Genomic DNA, 16,448 nt, shown 5'->3' with positions numbered 1-16,448 from the left:
CCGGAAATAGAATTGTATTCGTTTTAGTAGAAAATGATTATGTTATTAAGTAGTTTTTTTTCTCTAAAAACTTAATTTTATAATTAAGCTAATTAGTTATTTGTATTAATACCTAACTTAAAACCTAACAACCTAACTTACTATATTTTCGACGCGAAATACTAAAACATCAGCATAATATTAAAGACAGATAAATTACAATCAAATATAATAATAACAGTATTTAGAATTTTATTAATCTACAAAATAATAATAAAAAATATTATAAAGAAAATCAAAACAATTTTTTAAAGTTTGGTCCCTCTGTACCTTTAATACTGGCAGCATTTCGATACTTATTCGTTGATAAATAAATAAATATTTAGATAGATAAATTAGATATAATACTGTTACTATTTTTTAGAAATAGTGGTATGAATGCAGTCATAGAAATAAATACCAAGATTAACCGACTTCAGGAACTGGATATGTTTTAAAATTAGTTTTCTAACACCTTAAATTTTTTTTTAAATAAATTCAGTGACTAAATATCTCCGTTCGTTACTCCTCGAATACCTCTGTGTTCGACTCTGGACGTAAATTCATATTTTAATTTTAGATATATTAAATATCAAGCCGCGGTTTTACCAAGAGTCACTCGATGATGCCTTTAAGATTTAATGAAAATAGAGTCAATAAATATAGCGCATTCGCAATTTCTTCTACTTTATAATTATATCAAACAAATATCTTCAGCAAAAGATAGACAATTTTTCTATTTACAAATGGATTCTGTTCTTTCATGCATGACTCACGTGTCAATTTAAGATTACAATCGCATTTGATTCGGATATCATACAAGTTCAATCTTGTATTATTGTAGTGTCATAAAAAATATACCTTGAGTATTAATCTAATTTGCGCTATAATTGGGTACATATTCAATTGCTTACTCCGAACTGTTTATTGCAAAAACTTGTTTCAACAAGACAGTTCTGGCAAAACAACAAAACACATCGTAGAAATCATATCTGTTCCAAAAAGATTTATTTAATGTTGTTTTGTGAGAAATAGATTTTAAGATTATTCTAGATTATCGTTTAAAGCCTCGTATAACGACATGTGACGATATGTTTCTATTATTTGAAAATACAATGCAAACTGTATATAACGTCATACGTTATAACAAAAAACTCTCAATAACGTAAATATGAGTTACATTTGTTTGGTTTATTATAAATAGCAATTCTCTATAACGAATAAATATTTTCATATTAATCCCGAAATTTCTTAGAGAGTCTCCTGAGGTCATAAACAGCCGTCTCGCCTTTGTTATTGTTAATTGTATTAACTCATGTGCCATTATTCTTAGATTACATTGCTTGTAGGTAATGTAATGTGTTTGGTCTCAGTTACTTAACGGACCATCGTCACCTATCGTGTATCATCAGTCGAAGACAAACTTTGAAACTGTGAAGATGACCAGTAAAAGAAAAGCGTTATGTGATAACGAAAAAGTTTGTTTCACACGTGCGATAGATAGGATCGGTGTTTTTTTCTCTTCCCTCCGTATAACGAAAAAAATGCTTGGTCCCATGAAATTCGTTATAAATAGTTTAACTGTATTATAAAAAATATATTTATAACAGAAATATTGTAGTGACAAAATTCATCTATCCCTAATTCCCATTAGGGAGCCTCTGAGTCGGTAACAATTATTCCCTTATTATTCCATTATTATTGTTATGGTTACTGGTTAAAAACAATTTCTTCAAGAAAAAGTAGTCTTTAAACAGTCGTGATGTATGAGTATGTCAATGAGTGTGGATATTTAATCATTATTGATACCTTGTCTGTGCGGACGAAAACTCACCTATATAATTACATAACCTGTCCACATTGTACAATAATAATTATTTATTTATTTTCTCCCATATAACATTTACAACAATACGAAGTTATACTGGATACTGGTTTCCAAACAAGGTAAGAACCTGTGATATGGATAACTTCTTCCATTCCACAGCAAAGTCATATTGAGTGGTAACAAAAAGTACGTACATATATGTACTTATTGTTTCCACTCTGTATCCCTTATTAATTAGTGTCCCTTTGTTGTTGACATATGTTTAATTGTTTTGCTTTGTTCCATGACTTTGTCGAAGTAATTTTATATCTTATGTAGTTTTTCACTTCTTGCTTATCTTTTCTTTTTCACAGTGGTTGCCTGGAAGAGATCATTCGAAGCACGGCCGCCAGTTGTCCTCAGTTTTATTGTACTGTATTACTGCAGCTGAGTGTATATAAATAAATCAAGATGAATACTCTCTAATGACATTAGGTGGTTTAAGTTAGCGTAGTATTGCAGTCCAGCTTCTCCCACCAGCTTAGAATAAAGGATTTCCCCAAAAATCACAGACCAATATTCTGTGATTTAAGTTTCATGCGTATGAGTTTTATATAAGCATAAAAAGGCGTGCATATAAAAATTCATTTATTAATTAACAATTTTATAACCTATTGTACATTATTAAGATATGTTAACATAATTTAAGCTCTAAATTCACGATTTTCACAAACAAAATAATAAATGTAAAAAATATAACATATGAGTAAAAAATATGCAACTAAAGGTCATTGACTCTCAAAGGTCATAGACTCTTAAAGTTTATTGACTCGTAAAGGTCATTCACCTACAAACTATCAGCTGTTTGCTACAATTTCTTTGTTTTCGTACCTTATACTATCTTCATATAAATTTTGGGCTCCCAATAATTTTTTTTGAACAATACAGAATTAGAAGTAATTTTAAAATTAATTTTTCATGAAAGCCTTTGAAAATATTACATAATATTAATCAAATGCACATAATATTTGATATTATTATTAAACTATTATTATTAACAACCACTTAATATAATTTGCTTAATTTAATATTTTATTTTAATTACAATTTAATTATTTATATCTTTGACAATATTATAAATTAATTTCAATAAGTACAAGTAAATCAAATTAAGGACCTTTTTTAGAACAAGGAGCAAACGGGCAGGAGGCTCAGCTGACGTTAAGAGATACCACCACCCATGGACACTCTCAATACTAGAGTGCGTTGCCCTAAGTCGATGATCAAGTATTTTAAAAATGTTAAAGCCCTTTATTTGAGTTCACTTTTACTAATAATAAATAAATCATTAAAATTAGCATAAACTCATCGAAAAAAACAAAAATATACAGAAACACTATTATTATGGTCTCACAGAATCCCGTTCAATATTCAACACAAAATAGATAAACTTCAATATTTTCATGACTAGAAATGAGTAATTAAGTTGGTACTCGCTGATCTGTCGATTTGAAAAAACAATCATTTTAATATACGTTGTTCATATTAACCCTTTGCTTTGCCTAATGAAGTGTCAACTCAAGCGGTGACGATGTCATGATAAAATCCGGAAAAAACGGGAAACTCCACGTAATCGTCCAAAAAAGGACTACAAGGTGTGATCTGACCGTAATAAGGCTAGAAAGGCTTCGAGTTCACCATTCTATAAAAACCGGTATATAATAATTAATAATAATTCTAAAACCGTTTTTACAACTTTGACTTAATGAAATAATACAACGAAAATCAGACTAGCGAACCGGCAAACGTGAAGTCACTTATAGCCGCCGCCCATGGTCACTTGCGACATCAGGAAGTTTGTAAATTTACCCGTTTAAGCTGTACGAAAAGCGATATTAAACATATTTCCCCGACCAAATTTTCATGTGCTCGGTGAAACCATAGTAAAAAAAACTTTCTAGTAGTCTTTCAGAAATTCAATTCTATTCAATCGCCTCGTATGTCAGAAATAAGTTTTTGAATTAAAGTAAGTAAAGGCAGTAATTCACGATCATCAAAAATTAAAATTATAAAGCACTGACAATTTATCCTTATAAATTTAAATACATGAGAAACAAAAAAAAAATCTCAATATTGTGTCGATACAACAATATTTATGAAAATGCATACAAAGATTTGACTGTTCGCATTGAATAGACTATGTACGGGAGCATTTAACATATATGAAATAAAACATACCGTTTACAATAAATTAATTCGTTAATATAAAACGCTACAGTATAATGTATAGAAACAAAAATTTTGGCACAGCTATTTTTGAGTATTTTCGATGTTTTATCGTGTAATGTAAATGTTTATGCTGAATTTACCCAATGTGCCAGTCTTTTAACGAGGTAGGGAACGAATTGGTAAAACTACTCCAATACTGCGCTGGCTAAAACAAAGTGACATGAACAAAGAGGCGTTAACTAGAAATCTGAGGCAATTTTGTGTATGACTAATATAGGTCCTTTTTTAATTATAATTACCAGCATTAAAGTCTATCTTTATTATCTTTATCCACGGGGACCAAAGTTTTTAAATTTATTTATCCATTCTTAATTAATATTAGGTAGGTTAATATTGTCGCAAAAAAAAATATTCAATTTAAAAACAATTTAGACCAAAAGGCCACTAAACTTTTTGAAAGAAAATATTTTTTTAACCGGATTAAAGATATTTGTATTAAGTAATCGTGATTAAGCGTGCTTTACAGTGTTCTTGGTCACGGTGTCACGAAATGTCGGAAAGTTTTAAATTTAAAATTATGTAAATAATTATAAGTTTATAATAATACAAATAGCTTAAATTCGGTTAAAAAATTGTTTTCTTTCAATGTGTAAAAGCTATGTTAACCAAAGACAATACTATTTATTACCTTCTTTTTAGAGGGCGTTTGCCCTCTAAAAAGAAGGGCAGAGACTCACCTGATGTTAAGTGATACCGATGGACACTTACATTACCAGAATGCATGTGCCGGCCTTTAAAATTGAAAAGCGCTTTTCTTGAAGTACCCTATGTCGAATTGGTTCGAAAAGCAGTGAGCAGCTGGTTCCAGTGTCACACGGCAAAAATTGCCATAAAACACAAACGACAAACCATTTGTCACATTCATAATTCACGGACTAGTTATACAGTACTAAACACAATTCGCTATTGCGTGTATTTCAGCAAATATTCGTAACAGATACGTCCTTTCTTTACCATGTGCGACAGAGATAGCGCTATGCCTATGTCATCTCTTTCTATCGATGTGCGAAGCCAAAGCTAATTCACTTAAATTCCTAAGTGCAAATTAAAGTTCTATTAAATATTCCTGTCTCCTTCATTTCATAAAAGTTTGATAAAGATATAATTTGATATTTTTTTAATTCCATGACTGTGGTGTAATTTTTTTCCCTGATTTTTCTGATTAATAACCTTTTTTACTTGAGGTCTTCATCTTCGGCATACAAGAGATCTTCGGCGTTGGTTTCAAATTTGTCGTTCAAAAGTTGATCAGCTGGTATAGCTTCCTGAAATGTAAAAATGTTTTTATATTTAACGAAACATTGATGCAATTTTTGTAAACAAATATTTTTGAAAATTAACCGACTATAAATATGTGTCAATGTAGATACCGAGACCATATCTCGAAAACTACAAAACCCATTTTGATATCACTGGCTTGCTTGCTTGTTCTTGCTTGCTAGAACTCGATAGTTTAGTTAACTTGCTGTTTTCGTTTCGTGATCAATTGTTTTTCTAAATAGACAAGTAAGTGATCAACCTGCGTCTAAAACACGCCATCGACTTTTTGAGTCTAAGGCATGTTTTCATCAACCGTACTAGCAAATATTAAAAGCGCACACAGAAATGATATTGGTGCAGCCAGGATCTAAGGATCATATCTCACCGAGATGCAAAGGCGACGTGGCCAGCGACTTCGCCAACTAGTTCTTATTGAGATGTATGCCGGCTAACTCACTTGGCGACCGACTGGCTACATGTTTGTATGCTCCATCACTCACTCAGTCACTAACCAGTTGCCGCATTACCGACATAGACTCAATAATTCATCAACTGATGTTACTGATGTCCGCAGATAATTGAACATTTTTCAGTGTATTTTCTCAAATCTTCATAGTTTGAGAAAAACACCACTTTAGCTTCGGTTTGATGCAAACGGATGTACCCATATTTTTGTGTTTCATATTTTTGCGACGCTGGTTATTTAATATAATAACAGTGCAGTCATTTTCACATCCATTTCTGAGTGTAAGACAGAACTGAATGCATTGGCTACGTGATTTGGCGACTCACTCTGGCGACGCTAGGACGCCAGACGCCAGACGCCATGGTAACGTCGCTAGCCACGTCACCATGTCATCTCGGTGAGGTATGGTCCGAATATCACGGATGAGAGCCGCCCACTGTAACCACTAGACCAACATGGCATATTTGTGTAATACCTACCTACCATAATTGTAATTGTAAAACCTGGCAACATGGCCGCCATTTTGATATGCCATAGGATATGTATTGGCTCTATGGGTCATGTTAAATATTTGATATTTTAATTCCTTTGCTTAACAAGATTTGAAGATGAAATTCTCATCTGCCTCTTTCCATCACCGCGTAAACACAATTTAACAAAAAGAGACGAAAGAAATTAGTGAACGTAATTTTTAAACGATGTTATGACAATTGACAATTTTTATTCATATAGGTAACGAAAAACACTTATGAACGGCAACAGAAATGGATATATTAAATGGATTCTAAATTTACAACCAATTCGCAAGTCAAGAATGTACAGCGGGCAAGAAGAACTGAGAACAAACTCTCCGCCACTCTTTCAATTCTCAGCAATTCCGTTTTTAGTTAAAAATCAAACACAACGCTTTTGAATTATTTATTAACAAAACTGACATGAATTTAATAAAAAAACGAACACAAAATTAAATATAAAATTTTAAAAATATCCGTAGTACAATTTATATAAATTTGTTATGATTTAATTACTAAGCATCATTTGGCTGTATTCCGAGGGACTTTTGACATTCGAAAGTCAGAGACGCGCGGAAGTCAAAAATGACTGACACACAGAAGTCTAAATTTGCCATACGACAAAATATAATTTGGAAACTCTTTAAAGGCATTATAAAAGACCAATTATTTAAAAATCGGTATTAAATATAAAATTTATTTCTGGATAATTTTCCAAATTACAGCGAATGGGGTTAAGTAATTTGAATTTTACTCTTCAGTATTAAAGCATTAGTACCGTCTTGAGCCCAAAGTCCAATATTTATTAGGTCGTTGGGTGTCGAGACACTTGTATGGGCACTGAAAATAATTTTCTGTTACAAATCTAGCCCGACCTGGCATATCTTTTTGTTCTATCCGGCATTATTAAATTGGTAAAAGGTTGATCAATGACACTGCATACTTTTCCTTTCTTCTGTACTAAAATTACAAAATATTTTTTTTGTTTGTTTGATTTTTAGTGGAAATTCTAAAGGAATTCTGGAAGGACCACATTTAAAGTTTCAAGAGCTTTACGGTTGTAGGACAACAGAATAATAAATAGTGTTTTTCATTTCGTTAAAACTTACCATCATATGTGGTGCCGGGAATGGTGTTAAGCAGATGATCAAGACAGTCATGTTGTCACAACCCAAGCCCCCAGTGAGACAGTTGGGTGCCAGACATCGCTGCATTAGGGCTTCGCACACTGCCGGCGGCTCCCACCCACTTAGAAGTCGGATTCGACAGAATGATATCACCTCCTGTATTTTAATTTTTAATACACTTAAACGCGAACTTTATAACATGACATTTCGTAATGACGACTACACATTGCTTGTAAAAAGGTCCGGTTGACTCGATCGATTAAGTATAGTAACATTTATCGAATAAAACCAGTTATTTCGTCGCAAAGTATTTAAAACGTAGTAAATTTCGTAAACATTGGTTTTACATTTTGTGAAGATCAAATTTGTATGATTTTCCAAATGACCTCTGTATCTACCAAGTATAAGTAAAAGTAACAATTAAATCCTTAATTTATTCCTTTGAAATTCTATGAATAACAAGAAAAATTTTAGCCCTTGAAAATGACCCAGTTATTAACGAAAACCTTTCGTTTTTTGAAACAAACTTTAACACACAGTCTAAATTCTATATAACGACACTGAAGGGACTGTGCATTTTATGGCGTTATAGAAAGTTGTCGTTAAAGGAGAGAAGAAAAACGTATAGATAATCCACGACTCCTACTAATTAGAAATGCACTACTAATAAGAAATCCCAATTTGTAAACAAAAGAACGAATTTCTTAGAAAGTTCGTATGCATGATGCCGACAGTCGAGTTTATTGCGGGCTAGGATAAAAGCGACGTACACGCATACAGCTACAGCTTTTTACTAATTTTAGCAACTTAAAAAGTACTTTATTTCTAAATTGTTATCGTTACTGAGAGTTGGTGTATGTAGAGTGAATCATTATTGTATGGTAGTAATTACGTGGGTTATTGAATTTTCGGGTATTTAAAAAAATATTCCATGTTTGGGTTGTTGATTTGGCTCGGCAATTCCTAATGACTTTAGTAGATATGTAAAGGAACTTATTTTCTTATTGATTGTAGCAACTTACTTCATTGGAGAGAACCTCCCATATCCCATCGCAGGCGATCACTATGAACTCCCAGTCTTCATTTAACTGCCGCACTTGCACGTCTGGGTACGCTGTAAAAGCCAAATATTTTTTTAAACGAACGTTTTGAAAAGTCTTGTGTCAAAGAAATGTCCGAAAAGTTTGCAATACCAGCTTCGCATGGTATAAATTGGTATCATTAACGAATGCACTCAAAAACTGGACTGCACTTAAACAATTATTTTACTTTTATAATGCTACATTATCCCTGAGTAACATGGTATCACTGAGGGTCTTTCATGTATCCAGCGAAGTCTATCAAATTTTTAAATAATTTTTCCGTGCGATAATTAATATTATTAATTATTTTGTTTGCTTATCATAGGAAAACAAAAATAACTAAGGGTCACCGAAAATGGGACAGAGCTAGTCGATAATAGGCCAGCAAAGGTTGTCACTAAATTCTGTAACGATGACACTTTTTCAAACTACCCGCTTAATAACAATAATTAAAATAAATCAGTGGTGTTACGACCGTTTTAAGTCCCAGATTTCTATATCTGATATATGATAATTTGTCAATCTAATAGGCAAGTAGGTGATCAACCTCCGGTGCGTCGACTTTGGATCTAAGGCAAGCCAGTTTCCTCGCGATATTTTCCTTTATCATTCGAGCGAACGTTAAATGCGCAGATGGGAAGTCTATTGGTGCACAGCCGGGGATCAAACCGACGACCTCAGGGATGAGAGTCACACGCTGAAGCCACTACGCCTACACTGCATCACACATCCGCTAAACAACAATAATAAAAATTATTCTGAAACAGTTTGATCAATCATATCGCTTTTATACTTACCAGTTACAATTTGTTCACGTGGCGACATTCTGTAATTCCTCTTAAAGAAGTAATCTCCCAGAGCCCGGGACAGCGCTAGATTTCCATTAACCCGATTAAGTTGAACCCAACCACCCCCAGCCGTTATCCTCTCTAGTTCTTCCTTGTTAGTCGGCTTGTGGTCGAAGGATAATGGTTCTACCTGTGGAATCATTTTATTCCTTCAAGTATTACGTAAGCACTATAGGATAGGGGGCGGAATTGCTTTTATTATTTTAATGGCATTGGTTGACGTCAGCAGTAATTGCAAAAACACTTTTTGAACGGATTGAAGCTATGTATTATGTAAAGTGTTTTTCTTAATGTGTAAAAGCTATGTTAACAAAAGACAATACTGTCAGCAGTAATTATTCACTTTTTCCACTATCACAATATAGTATCACCACATCATCACATTTTTATAATATATTAAGACTATCATATTAATATTAATTATAATGTAACACGCAAACAATCATTTATAGAATAATAGTAGTTTCAAGATGCGACTCTCACTCCTGAGTTCGTAGGTTCGATCCCTGGCTGTGCCTATGCACTTTTTATGTGTGCACTTAACGGCGTGTGTCAAGCACAGGAATCTGATCACGAAACAGAAAAATTAGGTTCAGCCCATATAGGTTATAGATAACGACTTCATTCGCAGGTAAATATAACTATATATTTATCTATAGCATTTCTGTAATTGCTTACAACTTATCCACTCCTTTCGAAGCTTCAAAAATACTGAACTGGCACATTGTATGTTATTTGGTCTGCGATTTGATTGGTAAAGGTTTAAAAAGTATCAAAGAGGTAAAACTATTTAATTATTATTGTTTTTACACGCTATTTGCAGCGGTTTAATTAACTGCCCTGACTTATTGTCGCTTTTACTTTTTCACACCCCTTGATTATACAATACAAGGCAAACCCAACTATTCCAGATTCCTCGGTCTTATAAAAACTATTCTAACACAAATTACCAGCAAATAAATATATTTAATGTGACTAAAGAATGCTTAAAAAAATATTTAAAAAACTCTGGTATCTAATCTTTTATTAATAATGGCTTTCTTATTCTTCCTTTACATTAAATATTTATTATAATGATCAATTAATCTTAGAACTTATAATTTAGTATGAATTTGTACTTTGTTATATTTTTTGTATAAATAGGTAAAACTGTGCTTTGTTGTTTATGTTTGAATGTGTATTCCGTTTTTGGCTTTTGTGTATAATGTAATTGTTTGAATATTGTTTAATGAGTAGCTGTGGGAATACTTTAATTAAAATAATATTAACATTTGTTGACATTATTATTAAAAATAACCGTCATCAAATATTTAAAAAAAATCGAAACAAACTTACCGCTCCTCCCACACTCGCGACAGCCCTAGAGTCTCCAACATTAGCGCAATAAACAGTGTTATCCTTTATCAAAACGACAACTGCAGTACTCCCAGCTGCTTTTTCTTGCATATTTTCCTCCAGCATTGCCTGATCCAGGTCAAGGAATGCCTGATAGGAAGAATTAATATTTATGTAATAAATTTCTTTTTCTATCAAAATTAAATAGACAATACAACTCATTCATCACGCTCATTTTTTTTAAACAATGTACTACCAGAAGGTTTGTAAATATTTAGTTTAAACTTAAGTTGTAATTAAACGCGTTTCAATACCGTAGAGTATATTTTAATTCAACATTTGATGGGTAGGGTTCAACCTGTCAATTGTCAAATCAGACAGCTGAGGCTAAGATTAATAAAATTGAAAAAATATTTTAATTAATCATATTTCTACAATAATGTTAAAATTGTGAATTCCTATATTTTTCAAATTAAAAGCTATTTAAAATATGTTTTGAGGTTTTACTGAACTAATTCAAAATTGTATTTTAACCTCCGAGAAATCGTCCTTGCTAACTGAAATATCAAACTGGTCAAAATTAGCATAAACTTTGGATTATACTGCTAATGAGTACTGTTTGTGAGTCACCTTGGCTCACAATTTTTATAATCACGCAATGCATTTAATATTCCTTAACACCTCTGTGTTTTTACATTTTTAATGTAGGTCAGCGTAAAACTGCCTTAAACAATCGGTTACACACTAAGCAAGCGTGTAAATTTATAAGTATCACAATTGTTCCAAGTGCATACGAACTCAAATCACCAGTATAATTCGCAAATGTTTCGGGTCTAGCTTGGGTCTTATGAGGATATTGATATTTTCCACCTCACCAGAGAAGATGAATACATTCTTGAAGAGGCGGGAAGACTTAGGGAAGAGTTTGATTAAGTAACAGTCTATTGTTTTCTTTGAAATATTAAGTACTAATTGTCGTTTGTATAGTGTTAAATTTCAGTTTTCTTTAATTTTTTTATATATTTTTGTTTATTAATATACTTACTAAAGTTTACTGTTTTATATATATTGTTTATATATGTAATGTTTTGGCTTTGTATATTGTTTAAGTGTTTTTTTTAATAATATGTAGGGTAAGTTAGCTTTTAGATTTCTAATAAATAAATAAAAGAAATTCTGAAGTCAAATCCAGATGATCTTTCATCATGTATAATCCTCCTAGGTAACAACAGTCAAAGTTTCATGAAAATAGATTTAGTTGTTCAGTACTTAAGATACGGGTAACTATTTTTGGTTGGAAATTGTATAATACAAATAAATACTGTCCACATGTATTTGAAGTTAGTTAATTTTGATTATTACCTGTTTCATTGCCTCTTCAATGTTCCCCAAATGATACTCCGGCCGAGCTGTGACAAATTTGTGAAGATGTTTCCCAGCATATTCGGCTACATTAGCACCTGCAATTAAATTGTCACTCTCAATGTGAGAACAGACACAGTCAAAGGCTTTATATTAAAATTTCAGTGGAAATTTTATTTTCAGCCATGCATTGAACCTGAAACTTTAAGAGTACCATATGATGCCATTTCTTTATCGGAATCACCTTCTCTAGTGAAATCCGAAAACTGGTGGGGATGGACGGACACATTACAGTAACATTCTTATTGTCATTTTTTTCACACATTACTCAACAGCAAAAGATTATGATTGGGAACAGAATAATCAACATAGATAAAAATATTATATTTCATAAAGCATAGTGCAAGTAAAAAAAATGCTAATTGTCATCATGTTTGCAACATGGCACTTGAGATAGCAAAGGCCATTGACCTTTGAGTATTGAAAAGATGAGCTTTATTTAAAATCATAATATTTTTTTCTTTTAAGTTTTCATTAATTTATTATGAATAATATTTGGATACAAAATCTACATATTTCTTTATCAAGCTTTTTATATTTATGAACTATGTGACTAACCCATAATAGTAAAACAAATTTAAGAATATCTTTGATACAGAACTAGTATGAATTAATGCATCAATATTTTTTTATAAATATAGTCAAAACCGTGCCGGGGCTGTTCAAGTTGTATGTTAGCACTAAAAGAGGCATATTAGATTTGGTGATTATGTCAACAGTAATTATTAACGTTTTTACACATATTACTCACACATTGTCTATGTTTAAAAACAAAAATTATTTACGAGGATTCCTACAAATAATTAAAACATTTATGTAGTATTATTTTTGAGAGCTCTGCTTACTTTTGCTGACAAGAGGGGGGGGGGGGGGGATAAATTGTAAACCTGCTTACGTAATACTTGAACGGCCACTTACAACGACATTGCTTAGAACATGATACTGGTTATATTCACCAACATCAAAGGCTGAATTCTATTGTCTAATACAATACTTAATATCAGTTTTTACGATCAAATATGACCAGAAGCAGATTTTGTGAATAATCATTAAAGTCTACTGTGGTTTTATTAAATTTTTATACAGAAATCAAGCCAATTAAAATACCTCCATGTCCATCATAGACTCCAAAGAAAGCTGTTCCAGGATCATCGGGTAGTGACAGAATATGTGTGTGTGAATCATCCATTGATACACGCCATCCTTGCATACAAGAAGAACCAACCAGGAACCGTGAATCCTGGCATGTTGACGACTGCTTGTCTGTTACGGGTTCGGAAAGGGTCTGACCCATTACTCTGAAAAATAAAACTTCTATATCCAATCTGGAACCACTGACAATCAATGATGATTTTTATCTATAAAATCTGGCTATGATGGTATTGAAACTGTTGTTAGATTTTATTTCACCACCTATAGGATCTACTTTAATATTGTACTGAAATCAAAAAGAACTTAAGGGATGAAACTTTATTGAACCTTTTAACACCTTGTTAGCTCACCACTATTATTTATGAGTATAATACACCAAAATAAATATACACTCAGCAAAGATGATGTCATATCATATTAATGCTATTGCACTTCTCCTATAATTTATATATTGCGGAAATGAATCGTCTTAGTTTTTTAGCACCGCTATAGACTGAACAAAATATCAATATAAAACATTTATTTATTTATGTAGAGATTACAAAATCATTATCGTTCATTTTCTTATCGGAAAAGACTTACGTAGTACTTGATGCGTGATGTTTTACTTATTGTAATCCGATGAAGAGTGATCACTATTACTTTATTATAGTTGAAAATCAAATTAATAAATTAATTTTTTTAATGCGTAAATAATAACACAAACTCATTCGGCTGCCAATAATCACAAATGAAAACAAATTTTAAAGTCGAACTGGAAAGTCAGAGCTGGCGTTGTCAAATGTGTTTTGACATTTGGCAATTGACTGTTCAGTAAATGGAATACAGCAATTCTTCAATAATATACGTAACATAATAATATGCGCAAACTTTGCTGGTGTTAGCTTAAGTTTTGATATCTGAGTTCTCTCTTTGTTTTATTTAACAGATGACAAACGGACATGAGACTGATGTTAAGAGATACCAACGGTATGCTATGGAACATTCACATTGCTAGAGGGCTCGCAAGTGCGTTGCCGGCCGTTTAAGAATTGGGAACTTTTTTATCAAATTTTTCCCTATCAGTACTAGAAAGGGAAAAAACGGTACCAATTAAAAATCACGGATTATACCTACTTATAAAAATATTAAATTAAAAAATATTCTACTATATTCTATCAAAATGTAAGTTACCAGGATTACAGGTAATCTACGAAAAATATTCTAAATACAGAATAAGACTACCTGCCTTAGAATTTTTAATGCAGGAATAGGATACATCTTTCATTTATTGGTTTTGATACTGCATCGATCAAGTTTAAAATTTGCTACTAAAAAATATATCAATTAAAACAAATTAACAAAACTAAACGAAAATTTTCTAAATTATTCAGTCCAACGTCACATTTTTACAGCTGACAGTTCAATGTCATATATTTCTGTTTTAATAAAAAAGGAATAATGAGGTTACGTCATTACAATAAAACGAATCATATACGAAAAATAAGTACCTACTAAATGTAAGTACCTCTTTCATTAGCTCTTTGGATTAGTGGGAGACGCACGGAGATCCTGGTCGAATATTATTTCACTTCTTCGCATACTATGTAACGACTTAAAAAATACACACTTTGCACATTGCCACACAAAACAATGTACCTATTTTTATCCTTTACCTGTAGAATTTACCTTTTTACTATACCTATAGAATCCCAGACCTCATGATCTGTAGTCAAACAGACAGTTTATTAATAATAATTACCACCATTAATACATTGATACCATCGTAATGGCGCTTACATATTACTACATCTGCGCTATAATAAGTGAGGCATTTTTTTATGAGGAAAACGGGGAGGAGGCTCATCTGATGTTAAGTGATACCGCGGCCCATGGACACTCACATTGGCAGAAGGTTCGCAAGTGCGTTGCTGGCCTTTAAAGAATTGTTACACTGCTTTGCTGAAGGACGCTAAGGCAGCTGGTTCCAAATAGTGGTGGTGTGCAGCAAAATCTGCCTTAAGGAACGCTCAGTTTAACGTTTAAGTTCAACGTCGAGGTAATACGGATGGTATTTTGCAATCTGCCTTGACGACCAATAATGAAACTCAACTGCATTAGTCCGAACAACTCCTCTGAACCATTATACCATCTAATAGTATCTCGCATACAACATACAAACCTGAGCTGGCTCTGTATCAATGGATTCATTTTTTGTATATGCACAATTAACATCAAACGGCTCGAGAAACCGGCATATCTAAGACAAAAATCCTCTATGTAAGAAAATGCTCAACGAAACGGAAGCAATATGATGCTATAACCTACTTATAGGGTTGTAGCACTAACATAAATTGGAAATAATCAGTATGATGATAAACATAATCAAATTTAATTAAATTAATTGTTAAATACTTTATGATAATCTCATTACGAGTCAATCATAATGCTCTCCTGCTGTTATTTCCAGCATATATGACATAGATATGATGCGGTCGTTTTTAGGTCGTTTTATTAAAGTATATGCAGTAGCATCCCATACCAAAGCCCGTCCCATCTTCCTAGGGATCAACAACATCTCATCAGGCCGCTTGCCATAGTCCTTAGCGATGCCTGTTGGCTCCAAAATAGCTGGAACATTGACTAGAAGAAAGCGGAATAAATAAAGAAAATTTTGCCTGGCTGAACATCACCTGTTCCAGAACAATCACGAAGATCTTCAACCTTATTTCTTCGACAAATCGTTTTATTATCTCTTAAATACCAATTTACATATATTTAATTGATTATTACCAATACGGGAAGTTTTTAACTCTGTACTTATATACGCAAAAGGTTGGCGTAATTCTTGAAACCTTTATAATTTTTTATACATAATAAAATTGTGTGTGGCCAGTGTCTGTTACAATGCATTATTTTCATTATCTAATTCATGAAAAAGAAATGCCATTTGCTGTGCCATCGCCGAATGCTCCCGAGTACCAGATCCTTCCGCTTGACCATATTCAATGAAGAGCAATTTGAATAGTCGACGACAAGACGCTCGAAAAGTGACTGTTCCGAGCGGATTAATATCTTGAAGTTCTTTGCATCTTCTACCGCATATACCGTGGAGAGTGTTCAGTTGAGTTGGTCGGATTAATACCTGCAG

The 16,448-nt window shown here is 32.5% G+C and overlaps 1 protein-coding gene across 5 annotated transcripts; it reads right to left on the bottom strand.

Moving 5' to 3' along the window:
- Positions 1 to 2,852: 2,852 nt before the first annotated feature.
- On the bottom strand, positions 2,853 to 14,719 carry LOC123711816 (probable protein phosphatase 2C T23F11.1). Of its 5 annotated transcripts, none has more exons than XM_045664634.1 (8): positions 14,547 to 14,719; positions 13,274 to 13,464; positions 12,107 to 12,204; positions 10,745 to 10,894; positions 9,359 to 9,539; positions 8,502 to 8,593; positions 7,462 to 7,635; positions 2,853 to 5,379 (listed from the first exon to the last, which is right to left on the bottom strand). In XM_045664634.1, the coding sequence occupies exons 1-8, from the start codon at positions 14,576 to 14,578 to the stop codon at positions 5,290 to 5,292; spliced, it is 1,008 nt and encodes a 335-aa protein (XP_045520590.1). In that variant the 5' UTR covers positions 14,579 to 14,719; the 3' UTR covers positions 2,853 to 5,289. The 5 variants fall into 5 exon arrangements, with proteins under 5 accessions (XP_045520590.1, XP_045520594.1, XP_045520593.1 ...); XM_045664638.1 differs by having other exon boundaries at positions 14,543 to 14,656; XM_045664637.1 differs by lacking the exon at positions 14,547 to 14,719 and adding an exon at positions 13,901 to 14,062.
- Positions 14,720 to 16,448: the final 1,729 nt, after the last annotated feature.

The sequence above is a fragment of the Pieris brassicae genome, chromosome 7, assembly GCF_905147105.1.
Source record: "Pieris brassicae chromosome 7, ilPieBrab1.1, whole genome shotgun sequence".
NCBI lineage: Eukaryota > Metazoa > Arthropoda > Insecta > Lepidoptera > Pieridae > Pieris > Pieris brassicae.
This window is presented reverse-complemented; position numbering and strand designations above follow the sequence as displayed.